This window comes from Acanthisitta chloris, unplaced genomic scaffold, assembly GCF_000695815.1.
Source record: "Acanthisitta chloris isolate BGI_N310 unplaced genomic scaffold, ASM69581v1 scaffold446, whole genome shotgun sequence".
Lineage (NCBI taxonomy): Eukaryota > Metazoa > Chordata > Aves > Passeriformes > Acanthisittidae > Acanthisitta > Acanthisitta chloris.
This window is the reverse complement of record NW_008677419.1, coordinates 42,137-57,646: the sequence shown is the minus strand read 5'-3', so window position 1 is coordinate 57,646 and position 15,510 is coordinate 42,137. Positions and strand designations below refer to the sequence as shown.

The window sequence follows — 15,510 nt, the reverse complement described above, 5'->3', positions numbered from 1 at the left end:
TGATGCATGAAAGAAACCTCTCAAGGGACTGCTGAGAAGAGAATCCTGGAATAGAAAGAAAATTAAAAATGGAATTTTAATCCTATTAATTAGCATTGTATCAAAGGAGCAGTTGTCCCAGGAGAAGACTTCTGCCATGAATGTAGAAAAAGTTGTTTTCCATCTAATGAAAACTCCTATTATTTGTGTCCTTTGAGGGGTTGGGAAAAATGAGGAATAAGGGTTTCTGGAGTGAGATCAGCATTGGTGAAAAAGGTGTGATGCTGGGAACAGCAGAATTTTTTCAAGGTGTTTACCACCCTCTTCTTCCTCCTCTCCCCTTCTCCTCTTGTGTGCTTTGCTTCTCAATTTTTGCTGTGCACAGATCTTTGTTTGGGAGCAAAACTTGGAGCAGTTCCAGATGGACCTGTTCCGGTATCGCTGCTACTTGGCAAGTCTTCAGGGAGGGGAGCTCCCCAACCCTAAGAGACTGCTGGCTTTTGCCAGCAGACCAACAAAAGTTGCCATGGGCCGTCTTGGGATCTTCTCAGTCTCATCCTTTCATGCACTGGTAAGTCTGAACAGAGGGCAGAGCTTATTTTCCTAACCTGTGCATTGCTTCACGCATCCAGCTCAGAGATCACATTGACCAGCAGCAGTCTGTGCCTCAGGGGTGAGCCCTTACCTTTGTGTGCAGGATATTCTACTCCCTGAAAGGGCTCTGTGTCCTCAATATGGATTAAAAACCAGATGCTTGCAAGCCATGGCCTTGTGGAATGGAAGAACCATGTTTCTCTGGAACAGGTGATTCTGAATTTCCAGATCTGCACTATAAACAGATGTTCTTGCTACAGGAGCAGGTTCATCTCTAATGTCTGTGTACATGGGCTTGATCCAAAAGTCCTATGAAGTCAATGGGAATCATTCTTAGGCCCTCATCATGTGTTGGCTTAGACCTTCTCAGGCATGGCTCACTTTCTGCCATATGGATGAAACCACTGACCAATTAGTCTGATATCCAGTCTCTGGTGATCCACACCTGATGGTCCACAAAGGAGGGGAAATGTTTTTCTCCACTACTTACAGTGTGGCAAATAATGTTTCAAATGGCTATTTAAATTTAAATAGTGTAACAACCCAGCTCTTAAAAATACAGGGAAGTGTACTGCAAAGTGGTAGGTTTTTAATGAATTTAAGTCAAGTTCTTGTAGTTTCGGCTTGCATGCCTGGAGGTTCGCAGAAATAGCTGAGCCCTGCTGTTGTCTTGTGGATGTCAGCTGTACCTTTCAATTGGATCCTGAGCTTCAATTCAGTCAGGGGCGTTTTTATTCTTTCCTATATGAAAAGATTAGCGTCATCATCCTGCTAATTGCTGGTGGATTTATTACATTTCTTAAGTGACGGGCTGCAATTTGCATTTATTCTTATTTTTTTGCATCTAGCAAAGCGTGGAGCGTTAGCCTGAAAAACAGTCTGCCTCTTCATGCTGGTGTCTCTTGAGAGCCAAGTGAAAAAATTATGTTTTGAATATGCTGTGTTGGAAAAGACGTGCTTCTCCTCTCAGCAAACTCTCTTGTCCTCCTTTGCCCTCAATAGCATGGGGAAATGGAACCCCCCACTCCCTGCTGTTAGGAGCCCTAATTGAAGTTTCAGGAAGGGAAGTTGCCCAGAGAAGTTGTGGATGCTCCACCCCTGGAAATGTTCAACGCCAGGTTGGACGGGGCTTGGAGCAACTTGGTCTAGTGCAAAGTATCCCTGCCTATGGCATTGGAATGGAATGAGATGATCTTTAAGGTCCCTCCCATGCCAAACCAGCCTGTGTTTCCGTGACTCAAGTGGGTGCTGCATGGTGATAGTGTGGCATTGCTAGCTCTCCTGAAGATGCTCAAAGATGTGCTAAGTCTTCCAGGTGCAGCTATGTCCCGTGTACAGCTAAGGAATGCCTCACAAGTCCAGGCCATGGAAATAGAGACACTTATGAGATGATCTTTAAGGTCCCTCCCATGCCAAACCAGCCTGTGTTTCCGTGACTCAAGTGGGTGCTGCATGGTGATAGTGTGGCATTGCTAGCTCTCCTGAAGATGCTCAAAGATGTGCTAAGTCTTCCAGGTGCAGCTATGTCCCGTGTACAGCTAAGGAATGCCTCACAAGTCCAGGCCATGGAAATAGAGACACTTGCAGTAGTGTTAAACTTCTCCGTTTCCTTGATTTCTCCACATTTCCCAAGGAGAACCACCATTACTCATGCAGTACCCTGGTACAGCCCTCTGTCTGTCCCAGCTTCAGGTGGGATTTTGGGTCTGCTGCACCAAACAACCAGTTTCTCAGCTCCATAGCTTGGGGCATCACTCAGAGATTTGGGTGTTCCCACTGGGGTTGCCAAATGTTTGACTGTCACATTCTGCTGGTTTCGGCTGTGGGAATGCAGCGCAGAGGTGTTCCAGGAAGTGCACAGCTGAGTTGGCAGGGTGTGTCTGTCTGTCTAGGTTCACCTTGCCTCCTGTTCACACCATCCATCTCCTACAACTCCCAGCTTGGCAGGAGAGGAGCTCCCTCTCCTGAGGCCACCTCCATGAGGGAAATCATAGAATCATCTGCTTCAACTTCGGCCTAAACACTTCACCTCTGACTAATGTCACATTGATTTCTACCAGAGCTTCCTCACTTGGGTAACACCCCCCAGACAGCTGAGATCAGTAAAGTCTTTTCACTCTGAAGGGGTTTGCCACAGGCTGTTTCAATTACCCAAGCAGTTAACACTGCTCTGATTGAAAGGGTCATTTCAGCTCACTTTTCCCTTTCCTGTGTTTTGCTCACTCCTTGAAGTGCTGTTATCTTTAAGGAAGTGCAGGTTTAAATGCCATGACCTCCTTGCAAGGTCATGAGTCAGTTCCAGGATGCCCACAGTGTTTCTACAGGAAAGAGCAGAGAGGAAGACTGAGCTTTGGGAAGCAACAGATAAGTTTGGAAGTCTCAGATTTCACATGCCCAGCTTTGAAACCTTGTTAGGAAACTCTTCACTGGTGCTGAGGCTTTGCTCTGTGATGATCAGGCTGCTTCAAAATACCTCAGATAAAATGCTAAAAAATGGGATGGGGGTGTACTGCCAATTTCAGTTTTTGATGTTTGATATTGGGAGAAGGGAGTTAAATTGCAGTGAGAAGGCAGTGGCCTGGCAGCATCACCGCTGTTCCTGTAGTAAGTACACTTTGTTGGCGTAGGATTTTCCCTTTTTTCCAAACCAGATTCCACTGTTTGTTAGGCTATGTATGCTGGGATGCAGTGGGATGCTGTGACCTCTGATTTTAAAACCATGTGGCATTGACAGGTGGCAGCTCGCACAGGGGAATCAGGAGTGAGGAGGAGGACACAGGCCATGTCCAGGTCTGCCAGCAAACGAAGAAGCAGGTTTTCTTCTCTTTGGGGGCTGGATACTACCTCGAAAAAAAAGCAAGGGAGGCCAAGCATTAATCAGGTAAGCGTGTGGAAGTTTGTGATATGGTTGTTCTCAAGGCTTGTTTGTTAGCATGCAGAATGCAGCTCATGCAAAGTCACTTGCATCAAGCACTCACACATCCAGCCTAAACCTTCCCTATTTAATCTTTCATGGCACAGAGTCATTCCTCATCCTCTTCAAAAATCAGGGGCTGTAATTGCAGATCAGTGTACAGCAACTCCTGTCCAACCAGGTTCAAAGTTTGCACCTTCTTTAGCTGAATTGCTTATGCCTCTAACTGTTGTTGCATTTCTCCTGCTTCTAGTTTTGGTGGAGGTGCTTTCCCTAATCTCAGGAGTAACAAAGCAGCAATGTAAAACAGATACAACTTTGAAAGGAAAAAAATAATTAAAATGATGAGTTTGTACAATGCTTTAAATGTAGCTGAGTTTGGGGAAAACTTCCTAAAGTGCCAAAAAGCTTTGCATTTAGGAGGGACAGTCCCTGTTTTGCTTCACATTTTTAGGGAAAGCAAGAGTCGAGATGTTTCCAGCCAGTTACTGCCCAGATCTTTCTCTAGAAAACGTTTCAGTGTGGTAGGAAGGTGCTTCCCTGTTATTCTTTCCAAACATCCCTAATTATAGCTTTCAGTTTTTGAGAGCCATACCTCATCTAATTGCAGGAAATGTAGGCTCTGTTTTCTTTCTCTTCTCTCCTTTTTGTGGGGAGAAAGGCTCAGGACACATGTTGTTCTGTGCCCTGTGAGTTCTTCTGCCTTCTGTTAAAGCAGCCGTGGGTGTTTGTTTCGTTCAGCGCACTGCAGAATTGTTTAGCTTGTTTTTCGTGAGACATTAAAAGTTCACCTAATATTTGGTGGCTGAGCAAAAGCCCAGGGTTTGGCAGGAAAGCAGCAGATGCCTCCCTGAGCATATTCCAAACACAGTCCCTTGTTCTGAGCTAGGATCCTGCCCGTGCTGTCTCTTCAAACTTGTTTTTTTTTCCCCCCTCAGCTCACCCTTTGGTTTTTCCTTTCAGTGGGGATAATTGCATTCTTCACGATACCTCTCCCACCCCTGCCCCCCTCGTTCCTCAATAAGCACAGGCATGGGAAGGGATTCTGTTCCCCTTATGTTAAAGGAAAGTCATGCTGCAGAGAGTCATAGAAAACATACAGTTTTGAGAAAGTGGTAGAATGTCTAAATGCAATGCCTGAATGCTTGTGCATAGCAGCATGAGAAGTGTTGCCCATTGGAAGGAGCAAACAAATTCCTGAAAGTCAGAGACCTTCCCCATTCTGCCTGGTCCCGCTTCCTTTTAGCTATGGAATAGTTAACAGTCAAACCCAGCAACCTGATCCTGAAGCTCTGCTGAAATGGAGCTATAAAACTTAACTTTTCAGTTTTAATTATAAGCTTGTGCTACAGTAAGAACCCTGCTTGCCCATCTGATGCAGTCCTGTGCTGATTGGGGGTGGATCCTGTAAATATTCCCATTCAGTCATTCCTCCTGCACAGAGCTGTGTTGACTTTGGCTCTCGGGCTTGAACTGGGTTACCAGCTCTTATTTCATTTAGAGAAGGGTTACACTGATTTGTGGTGGCTGAGTGTTTGCTAAGTACGTTTTGGCAGCTGGGTTATTACAAAACCAGTCAGAATCAGAGCCTTTCTTTCTCAACCTTGGCAGAGATGGGGAAGTGTTCATTCCCACACTCCACAGGTGAGGAAACTGAGCACAAAAGGAGATAAAATTAGTCCAGCTCCACCAAGTAAGTCAGTGACACACCTTCAGGCAGAACTGGCCTCTCATCTTTCAGCATGATGCCCCACCACCAGCTTGTCTTTCACCCCCATTTCTCTTTTATCAAGCTGCATTCATGTGTTAAAGCAGATTCACTCTATTTTTCGTCAGGTGTTTGGTGAAGGAGTTGATTCAGTAAAGAAATCTCTTGAAGGGATCTTTGATGATACAGTCCCAGATGGCAAGGTAAAACTCCAGCTCTCCAGCTGTCTCCTTCCCCAACCTTTGCAGCCAGCCTTCATGCAGCATTGACTCTGGGATGTGAGAGTGAACATGGATCCCCTGGCAGAGTAGAATACCCTGTGTGTTCTGTAGGGTTTGAAGCTGCCCTGCGAAGGTTTGAGCCCGTGGTCAAAAATGCTCACTGTGGGTGGTTACCTAAGCACAGCTGGAGGTGCCAGACCCTGAGGGGTGTTAGCCAGGGAAGTGCCTGCCCACAGGAGGACCTGGACATCACTGGCTCTGAAAATGGCTCCTTGTGGCAGCCATATGGGGTTTTCATAATTAATGGCTGGCACAGCTGGATGTTGTGGGATGGCTCAGGGATTTCTCTGTTTGGTTTCCCTGTGCTTCTGTGAGTTTCTGCATTTGCAGCTCCGGTTGCAGCGGCTTTCTCTTCCCCCAGAGAAAGTCAGCTGTAAAACAACATTAACGCAGAGCTGAGGCACGTTCTTCATGGAGCAGGTTTAGCTGTGTGAGCTCTTTTGCAGCAAATAGCAAGTCTGCAGCTCCATCACTTTCTGGGGATTTATAGCTTGGAGTGCAACTCGGATGTATAAAAGGCAGTAAATTCAGAATAAATGTTAAGATTTGCTCTTTTGGTGTTTCTAGGTATAGCAACTGTAGTACCTACAACAGTTTTGTTGGTCTTGGATTGATTTACCCAAAACCACAGTGTATTTCAGTTTTAAATTTAAATCTGTTTTTATCCCTGTTATTTTTTTGTTGCATTTCTAGCATTTGCAATAGCTATAGGGTGAAATCCCAGGCAAAGCATGTTGCACCAGTGTAGCTGTGTGGGTGGGATGGGAAGGCACACTTTATTCTGCACAGGTAAAACTGCAGGTTCCTGCCCAGACAAGCCTTCAACCTGGGCTTATGAAAAAAACATCTTCTCTCTAAGAGGGATTTTTGATACAGCATACATTGTTCCTTTCTCTTGTTATTGAGGAAGACGGAGGTCGTGTTTGGCTGGGAGAGCCATAATGGATGTTTTCTGTTTAGAGGGAGAAGGAAGTGGCACTGAGCAGTGTCCATCAGCACAATCCTGACTGTGATATTTGGGTTCATGAGTACTTCACGCCGTCGTGGTTCTGTCTGCCGAACAACCAGCCTGCTCTGACCGTCATCCGCCCCGGGGACACCACACGGGATGTGCTGGAGATGATCTGCAAGGTAAAGGCTGACAGCATACCCTGCACTGGGGTGAGGTACCTATGGCCGTGAGCCCTTCCAGGGGAGCTTCATATGCAGTGCTCAGACTGCATTGTGTGGGGAGATCAGTTCTGTGGTAGATGAAGAACATGGATTATACTGAAATGTTCGTGCTAGGACCAAACTACAAAATTTCCTGCAGCTAGAGCTAAATTTGGCACAGGTGTGGAGAGAGGCAGGCAGACTCGTTTTTGCCTTTCCCGCTGTGGCTGCTGGGTATGAGCGTCTGAGTGCCTTCGCACCCTGGCCTTGCCTTTGCTGCCACCTCTCAAGTGCTTACCCACTGCCCCCCCAGTGCAGACCAAGCTGTGTATGGGACCCTTCTCCTCTCCCCATCTGCCCCCCAAGCCTGGCTCCCAGCCCACTGGATGCCCCACAGTGTGGTAGTTCAGCCACCTTGTCCTCACCTGACCACCATGGTGCCCTCACCTCTGCCATCCCTCCTGTGGTCCATTCCCTCCTCCACCAGGCAGGTGAGGTGATCTCACCCCTTCTCAGGTGCCAGGGTAGCTTGTTTCCATGTGCCATTCATCTTTCCTTCCTGGCTGGCTGGCACAGGCAAACCAGCACCACAAGAAGGAGAAGGTGCCTGTGTTTGCTGGTGGCACTGCAGTCAGACTCACCTTGTGTAGGTGGCAGGAGGGGAGGGAGAGGAAAGCTTTATCTACATTTGTGGGAGGGGGGAAAGAAATATCACCTGGATTTCTTTGCGAGATGAAGAGTGAGAGACATTTGGCCATTAAAAAAAGTTGTATCTCTAAAGAGTTGGAAACTTTGACAAATTAAATACAAGCTTTCAGATCTGGCAGCTACATAATGTACGTTTTCTGCTAAGCAGCTGACTGCGAGTGAGACCCAACTTGTGTCTCATGCTGCTCTGAAACGTGAGTCTGCTTTTGTACAACAACAACAGCAAAAGAAAAGAAAACATTGATTACCATTAAGAGCTTAACTTTGGGGACTTTTAGAACATGTTGCATGTGCTTCCAGAGAGAGGGAAGGTGAGAGAATGAAATTTGTTTCCAATAATTATACAGTGTGCTCATCTCTCTGCCAGGTGCACTGTTCAAGAATGCTGCAGCTTGTGAAAGCTCTGCTTTGTGTTCAGGAAAAGATGACATTTTTGGAGAGAGACGTAATAGGGAAGCTGGATGACACATTATTAGTAATGAAATATTTTTAGGATTTATGTTTTCCTTTGGGTAAGAGTGATTAACTTAGTGGATCAAATCCTCTGCTGGAGTAAGTTGGTGTAGCTCCACCAGTTGCAGCAGGTGCCTGCTGAGGATCTGGTCTCTCTCTGTTGTGGTGGGTGGGGGTGTGTAAGGAGAAGGGGAGGTGGGTGAGTGTTTTTTGAAGAGCTGTTGTCTGTTTCTTTCCTTTCTGTAAGAGTTTTCAGCCTGGAAAACACTAACAGATGCCTTCTTTTCTGTAGCATTTAATAATCAATCTCTTTCTTCTGTCTCTTGCATTCAGCTCATTTTTTCCCCTTTAATATCTGATCCACATCATTTCACATCAGTTTGCCATCTGCCATCTGAGAACCAGTCAAGTTCTGGTACAGTAAACATTTCAAGCTCTACGTTTCATATAAACCTCTTCATGGCTGTACATGTGGTTAAATCTATCTGTGCTGTTAGACTGAGCTTGATTATTCTGTTGGAGAACATTAAGTGCACTCAAGTCATTGTAGAAAATGTGTTCTTATGCTAACATTGCTGCTTGTTATTGTACAGGGAGTTAGGCTTAGGAGGATGCTTTGTGACACTTTTATGATTCAAGATTGGTGGGAGGAGTGTTTAAAGCATATTTTAAAGTATTTTCTCGAAGATTTATCCTAAGATTTAACTAATAACACCACTTGGAAGGCAGGAAAACTCAGTATATGTGCATTAAATTGTTTTCTGTGAATGATAGGAAATAGTTGGTCCTTTCCAACCTTTAACATTCAGCAATTCTGTGATTCAGTGATGATACTGATCAGTGTGAAGATGTATATACATATTATTAACACTTGCATAAAGGTATGTCTTAAAATCAAGTGGAAACTCACACTCTGTAGATTAATTTAGGCAGAGCCAGTATGGCGATAATAACACCAAAAAACCGTGTGGAGATAAGAACACCAAAACTCAAGCATAGAAGACTACATGGCATTTAGTCTTTTGGCTAGATAAAAAGTGAGAGGCAAAAACAGGTTTTTTTTTTCCTCACAATTTGCATTTTTCAGAGACCTGCATGAGGAGAAAGAAACAGATGCCCCCAAGGTCTCTGGATTTGTGCTCAAAGTCTCTGAGATGCTTCTTAAGCCTGATGTTCTGTGGGCTTACTTTGATTTTGAACCGGTGTTTTCCTGTTGAAACAGCTTGGGCCACACAAGTGTGAAGCCGGAGTAATATGGTGGGATGCTGACATATTTCTGCTGTCAGGAAGGTCTCCCCCACCAGGCTGAAAGAACATGTCTGCCCCTCTATTTGACTGGAAAGGAGCCAAAATGGGTGAACAGTTGGGGTTGTATGCTGACCCACTCCAGCACTTGGAGCCCATTGAATCGGATCACACCTCTAGCTACAAATTCTTCTTCAAGAGCACCTTAGTTATACTGTTGTGCTTTAAATTGGGTTTGCTGCTTAATTTTGTCCAGACATAGCCAGAGTTATTAGGAGAGAAATAAATAAACCAAGAAGCTTATTTGGACTGCTAAAAGGTATTTTGTGTGATCTCAAAAGGATATTCATATCATTAAAGCTGCTCTGTTTCTGCTCCCACCTTTCCACATAAGGATGTAGCTCCCAGCAACAAAAAAAAAGTGGGTTAATGGTTTGGTTTTTAGGGCAGACTGGCTGTGCCCACTTTTAGTGGACCTTTTCCTTTCACTTCAGTAGCAAATCGTGCCCCTGTTTGAAAGACTTTAACTAATGTCCAATTTTGAGGTAGAAAAAGCCTTGCGGCAGCTATAGAAATGTTAATTAACTAAATGCTGTGGCTCATGGGTTGCACTGTCACAGGTTTAATAGTCATGATTCTCATTCCTGACTTGAATGGGATTGCAGTGTAGTGGATGGATGTTGTCCACCTCAGATGATGGTGTTTCTTGAAAGAAATGAGTGTCTCAAAATATATGTTTTATCCAATGACCTCTTTAGCTGATGCTGTGCTCTGGCATAGCTCAGGGCGTTGGTGCAGCATTGGTCATCTGGCCTTTGACTGCCTCCTGATCTCTCAAACAGCAAGCACCCAGGATTTTTTTATAAGCAAATCTCCCTGCAGAGACATTTATGAAGATGGAGGCATTGGCCTCCAGACCTGACACAGCACCCAGATCAAAGCAGGCAGGAGCCCTGTCATTGACCGCCAGCACGGCAGACCGGGCCGTGGCTTGAGGGGAAGGTTATTGTTTTCAGATGCTCTCAGGGACAGGCTGCAGGCAGCTGTGAGCACACCCTGCCCCTGCCCCAGGTCGGGCAGTGGTGAGATGCTCCCAGCTCTGTGGGGAGCCTGGTGTGGCTGAGCATGGGCACAGGGCAGCTAAGGCAGCTCCTGCCCTATGCCCAATCGCTGGAGGCCCCAGACTGGTTAGATTCGTGTCCCTCTCCAAGAGGTGATAATTTCTGCTGGCCTGGGGCAGTCTGGAAAGCATCCCGTTGGGTGTCCTTCACAAGGGAAGGACTTTCAGAGTCACTGTTGGAAACGACACAAATACCCAACTGTGGATGGGACTCTCTGCCAGCCGTGGCTTTAGGCAATGACATGTAGCTGGTCAGCATAGCTTTGGCTGACTGGCCTAGCCCGATGCTGCATGAAACACAGCATGTGGGGAGAGCTTCGGCGCAGGAGACCACGACAACATACACTGCGGTGGAGGGAGGAGACTGCTGGGTTGCCTGATTCCTTTTTCACAGAAATCAGAGAATCAGATTGGAAAAGACCTCCAAGATCATCGTGTCCAACTTGTGACCCATCACCACCTTGTCAACTACACCATGGCACTAAGTGCCACATCCAGTTGATCTTTGAACACCTTGAGGGATGGTGACTCCACCACCTCCCTGCGCAGCCCCTTCCAATGCCTGACAGCCCTTTCTGTAAAGAAATTCTTCCTGATGTCCAACCTGAACCTGCCTTGGCACAACTTGAGGCCATTTCCTCTTGTCCTGTCCCTTGTTCCCTGGGAGCAGAGCCTGATCCCCACCTGGCTGCACCTCCTGTCAGGGAGTTGTATAGAGGGAGAAAGTCCCCCTGAGCCTCCTTTTCTCCAGCTGAGCACCCCCAGCTCCCTCAGCCTCTCCTTATAGGGACTCACCCTCTAGACTCCTCATGGAACTTATCCTCTAGGCACTTCCCCAGCTCCATTCCCTTCCCTGGACAATGTCTTCTTGTGAGGGACCCAGAACTAGACACAGGACTGCTAATATGTTTTTTCCACGGAGCATTTTCCCCCAGTGGCTTTGCTGTAAATGGCTGAAGCGTTTAATGGACTTTCAGGGAGATTTACCGCAGACTTCTCCCTCCATACGTGGGGTGTGCAGTCACTGGGTTTGTGTCTCCTCTGTATGTTTTTGTTTAAGTGGTGTGCAAGGCGCTCCTCAGTTTGTGGCTAGGGATAGTAAACTAAGCATATAATTTCTGCACATTAAAGCCAATTCTGCTTCTCTTTAATTTCTGGGGTGTTTGTGTGTCTGTAAGAGAGGAGACTAGGGAAAACAGGAAGCAATCAATAAGCAAAATATGCAAACTGCTTTTCAGAAAAGAAAAGGGGAGAGAGCAAGGATCCCCTACATTCAGCTATTTTTCTCTTGGACCTTGATAGTTTTCAAATTCTCTATTTAATTAACTAGGAGTTTGTCTGGATTAGGGAGGTTATTCCATTTCAGATACTCGATTTCATACAAGGATAATTTGATCTTTGCATTGGACATATTTGAATGTAGCACTATGAGGAGTGCAGCAATAAATCTCTTTGAGGGCTTTTTTTTCTTGTTATTGATAGCTTTTTTTATTCCTGGAGTAATCTAGGCTTTCCAAAGCATTCACTGTTCTCTGAGTGTGTGCTGAAGGGTCAGTGTGGGATCCTTTCTGCAGGTCCCTTGGTGTACATTACTCATCAGCTGTGTGGTGTGATCAGCCAGCTGAGTGCTGGTGTGTTATCATCCTGGCTTGAACTGCATAAGCAAGGCTTTAAAAAACATGATAAACTGGCAATAGTGGTGTTCTTGCATGAATTTTCAGATGAGCCAGTGTTTTTATCCTGGGAAACTTTGGTAATTTGCTGGCATAAAATGAAAAGGCAGAAGTGTAAAAGCATGTAATTATGGGATCTCAGAAGTGACAGGGAGGAGAATTTACCTTCTGTATTTGTGAATCACTTTGGAGTTTTTCATTAGATTTAGGCAACAGTTTATGAACTTTGAAAGTAACTTCTGAATGACATCCTTTGTGTTTATCATAATTCTAATGTGTTTTGATTACACACTGCATTAACCTCTGCTTAAATCAAGCTTATTAATCATGCTGTGAAAAGGTTGTTAACATCTCCCAGACCAAATGCTGTTTCCATAGCTAATTATAGCTAATTCATTAAAATGGTGTGACCTGTTTCCACTGGGATGTAATCCAAGATGCAACTCATGGCTCCTTTTAGCCTTATAAAACCAGTGCATCCTGAGCTGGTTTGAATCTAGAGGATATGTAGATTTTTTTATTTTTATTAACCTGCCACATCATACTTAACACGCTCAATTATGAAGATGCTAAAATCCTCCAAAACAAACAGAAAACACTTTTCCTGTTACATTTTTCTTGTTAGCAGAACGTTATTTCCTTCCTCGTGATTTTAAGTATCCTTTTATACAAAGATATGCTCTGAGGCTTCTGCTGTACTAGTGTTTGCTGATTTTTACACTAGCACAGGAGTGAGCAGAACTGCCAGGTCAGCAGAGCCAGAGAGGTGCTCAGAGTGCTGGCACTGCCCTCAACACCCTGACCAGTGGTAAATGGATGCTTATTCCTAGGGAAAAGGAGGATGTCCAGGTTCTTGTTCAGGTCAAGAGATTGTGGTGAAAGGTGGTGCTGGGGCATCTTTCTTCGTATGAGTGTCAGGCCATTCTCTGCATAGATGGTGTGAGCCATTGCTTTTCTCGTCTAAAGTTTCTTCTCTGTCTCTTGCAGACGCACCAGCTGGACCACTCTGCTCACTACCTGCGTCTTAAATTCCTGATTGAAAACCAGATCCAGTTTTATGTACCAAAGCCAGAAGATGAGATCTATGAACTGGTAATGCTATCCACTAAGCAAAATTAAATGGCACTTGGTAGGATGCTATTAATTAGTGTTATCTGACATTCTGTAACACGCAGAGTTATGCTTTTTAACTTGCAATTATAGTGCTTTGCAGACCACGGCAAATTGGCCTACAGTAAAGTGATCTCTCCAAACATTTCATCTTGTGTTAGACACATATTTAGCATGTGTCTGTGTGGGGGAGAGAGCAGGAACAGCCACAGGTAATGTGTGAAAGTCACTGTAACATACATTTAAACTTAACTTCTCTCAAGGTTGCCTTTTCCTGGTTTTCATATTGTCCTTGGGGGTTGAGGTCTGAGCACTTCTTTTTAGAGTCACTTTGTCTGAGTTTTAAAGAGGGGGGAAATGCACAAGTAATTGATATTTTTGTTTGTTCGTTGGGTTTTGCTTTGATTTGTTTTTTTTCTTAATGGGAAGGTAAACATTGAGCTTAAAAAGATCAGGAGTTATGTGTGAGAATATACTTCCTTAATTGCTTCAGCTGGCTGTTTTCATCTCATTCATCTCAAAAGCAGACTTCAAAGGGACTTTGACATGAGAGATTAAAAAAAAGACCAAACAGGATTAGTGTCATGCTTTAAGTCTGTGATTTACGCATGCATGCTCTAAAGGTTTTTAAAGTCCTTTATCAGTGGTGGCTGTTTTACTTATAAAAAGTAAAACTTTGCTAGTTATGGACGCTTTTGTTCATTTAGTGAAGAGGTTCTGGGATTTTCCATTAACACTCTCAACAACAAGAACCAAAACCAGAGTGGGAAAGTGCTCGTGGAGTACTAAGACTGGGAAGTGAAATATAGTTGGGAAAAATTAAAACTCAGAGGAGGCAGATTTTAACTTTCATAGCCTGGAAGGACTTTGATAACTTGTCTTGTGTTGTGAGGATGCAGGATCGATAGTCAACACTTATTGTTTATTCCCAAAACTGAGATTAACCCAAAGCTCACTCAGTGGGACCATGCACATGCTGAAAGTTTATAGCAGAGGTGAGTGCTGCAGGGTTATATCTAATGTGCTACTAGTAAAATAGCACACGTAGATGCTTGCCTGCCCGTGTGTGCTTGTTTCCTGAGAAAACTGGAGTTACTTCCATGGATATGTAACGGTTCTCTATTACATAAGTTTTGCAGCTAAACAGATGTGTAAGTGCTGAGAGAAGCGAGAGATAAAATCATGTTTTTATTACAGACACCTTTTACTAATGAGTTCGTCTTCTTTTTTTCAAGAGATGGTCTACATATTTCAATCCCAATGCTAATGTCACTTAGTTTCAAGATGTTAATTATTGTGAATTGGTTTTTTACACACTCACAGCAGCATGTGAACAGAATTAATATTCACCTGTGGACTCTATTTCACCTAGGGGTATGATTTTTTCCAAAGACAAAGGGGTGGTTTGTTCTTTACGAGCTGAAAGGCAGAGGGAATTGCACCTGGGTAGAGGGGTTTCTGGGCTATTACCTAGGTGTGAATTTGTGCTGGTCTCCCAGGAAGGATGTTAATGACCTTTTCAAAGGTAATTTCAAAGACTTGGGGGCTTTTCCTGGCACAAATAAACATAAAGGTGTTGAAGGTGAAATGTCATGCTAAGAAAGAGCTCAATAGCAAGTCTAATGGTTTTCTGACAATTAAGAAATGTATCTAAGAAACAAAATCCATCCTTGTGATTTTAATATTGTTGACTAATGAATTCATGCAGTGTCTTAATTAAAATAATATAGAAACATTAAATTATTACTGCCAATAAATTAGGAAAATGGGAATAGAAGCAGTTTCTTGTGCACTCAAAATGGTATTGAGTGAGTGAGATGTATCCTTGCTGATATGATGGTGGTAGTAAAACACTGCTTCCTCCTCTTTAACTGCTCTAACAACAGAGCTTAGTGACAACACAGTTGCATCTCATACAGATGGAGAAAAGCTATTTGGTAAATAATGACCAGTCACTTTCTTCACCTGTAATTAAAAACCAAAAATTTGTTCACAATTATTACAGTCGATGTGTCCTCCTACAGTAACATATTTTTGTGTTTGTTTTTGTTTTCTATTCAGCTGTACAAAGAAATAGAAATCTGTCAGAAAATTACACAGCACATTCAAATAGAGAAGTCTGATGCATCCTCTGATATTTATGGTGAGTTTCTCCTTGGCTTTTTTTTAACTTTTTCTCCCAAGTCAGTTCACATGCAAGCAGGCTCTTGCATGCTATTCATTCATATACCTGAAAGGTCTGCTGAGCACAACAAGAAAAGCACATCTGATTCCTGAGACACCCCAGAAAGCATTCACCTGCCCTGAAGCAGGCCAGGTTTATTTGTAGCACACTGAACGTGGCTTGTCCCAGTGCTGGAGCTGGAGGATGTGCAGCTCTTTGATGAGAGCTACTGTGGCAGAGAGGAGAAATGTTTGTTTCTTCTTGTAGTTTCTCCAGACATCACCCACAGGTGTAGGTGGCAATAGCATCCTTCGGCAGCTGTCACGTCCCACATGAGTGCTTGCAGCAGGGCCTTCCCAGGGCCCTGCAGTGAGGCTCAGGAGAGAGAGGGCTGACACTGGGGCTTCTA

At 44.3% G+C, this 15,510-nt stretch overlaps 1 protein-coding gene across 1 annotated transcript in view; it reads left to right on the top strand.

The window, feature by feature from the left end:
- The window catches only part of TIAM1 (T-cell lymphoma invasion and metastasis 1), a gene marked incomplete at its 3' end in the record, with an annotated part of 89,089 nt that overhangs the window by 31,451 nt on the left and 42,128 nt on the right, over positions 1-15,510 (top strand). Inside the window, 6 exon segments of the mRNA XM_009076479.1 lie at positions 365-550; positions 3,308-3,454; positions 5,324-5,398; positions 6,437-6,607; positions 12,815-12,919; positions 14,999-15,080. Coding sequence (XP_009074727.1) covers positions 365-550; positions 3,308-3,454; positions 5,324-5,398; positions 6,437-6,607; positions 12,815-12,919; positions 14,999-15,080 — 766 coding nt within the window.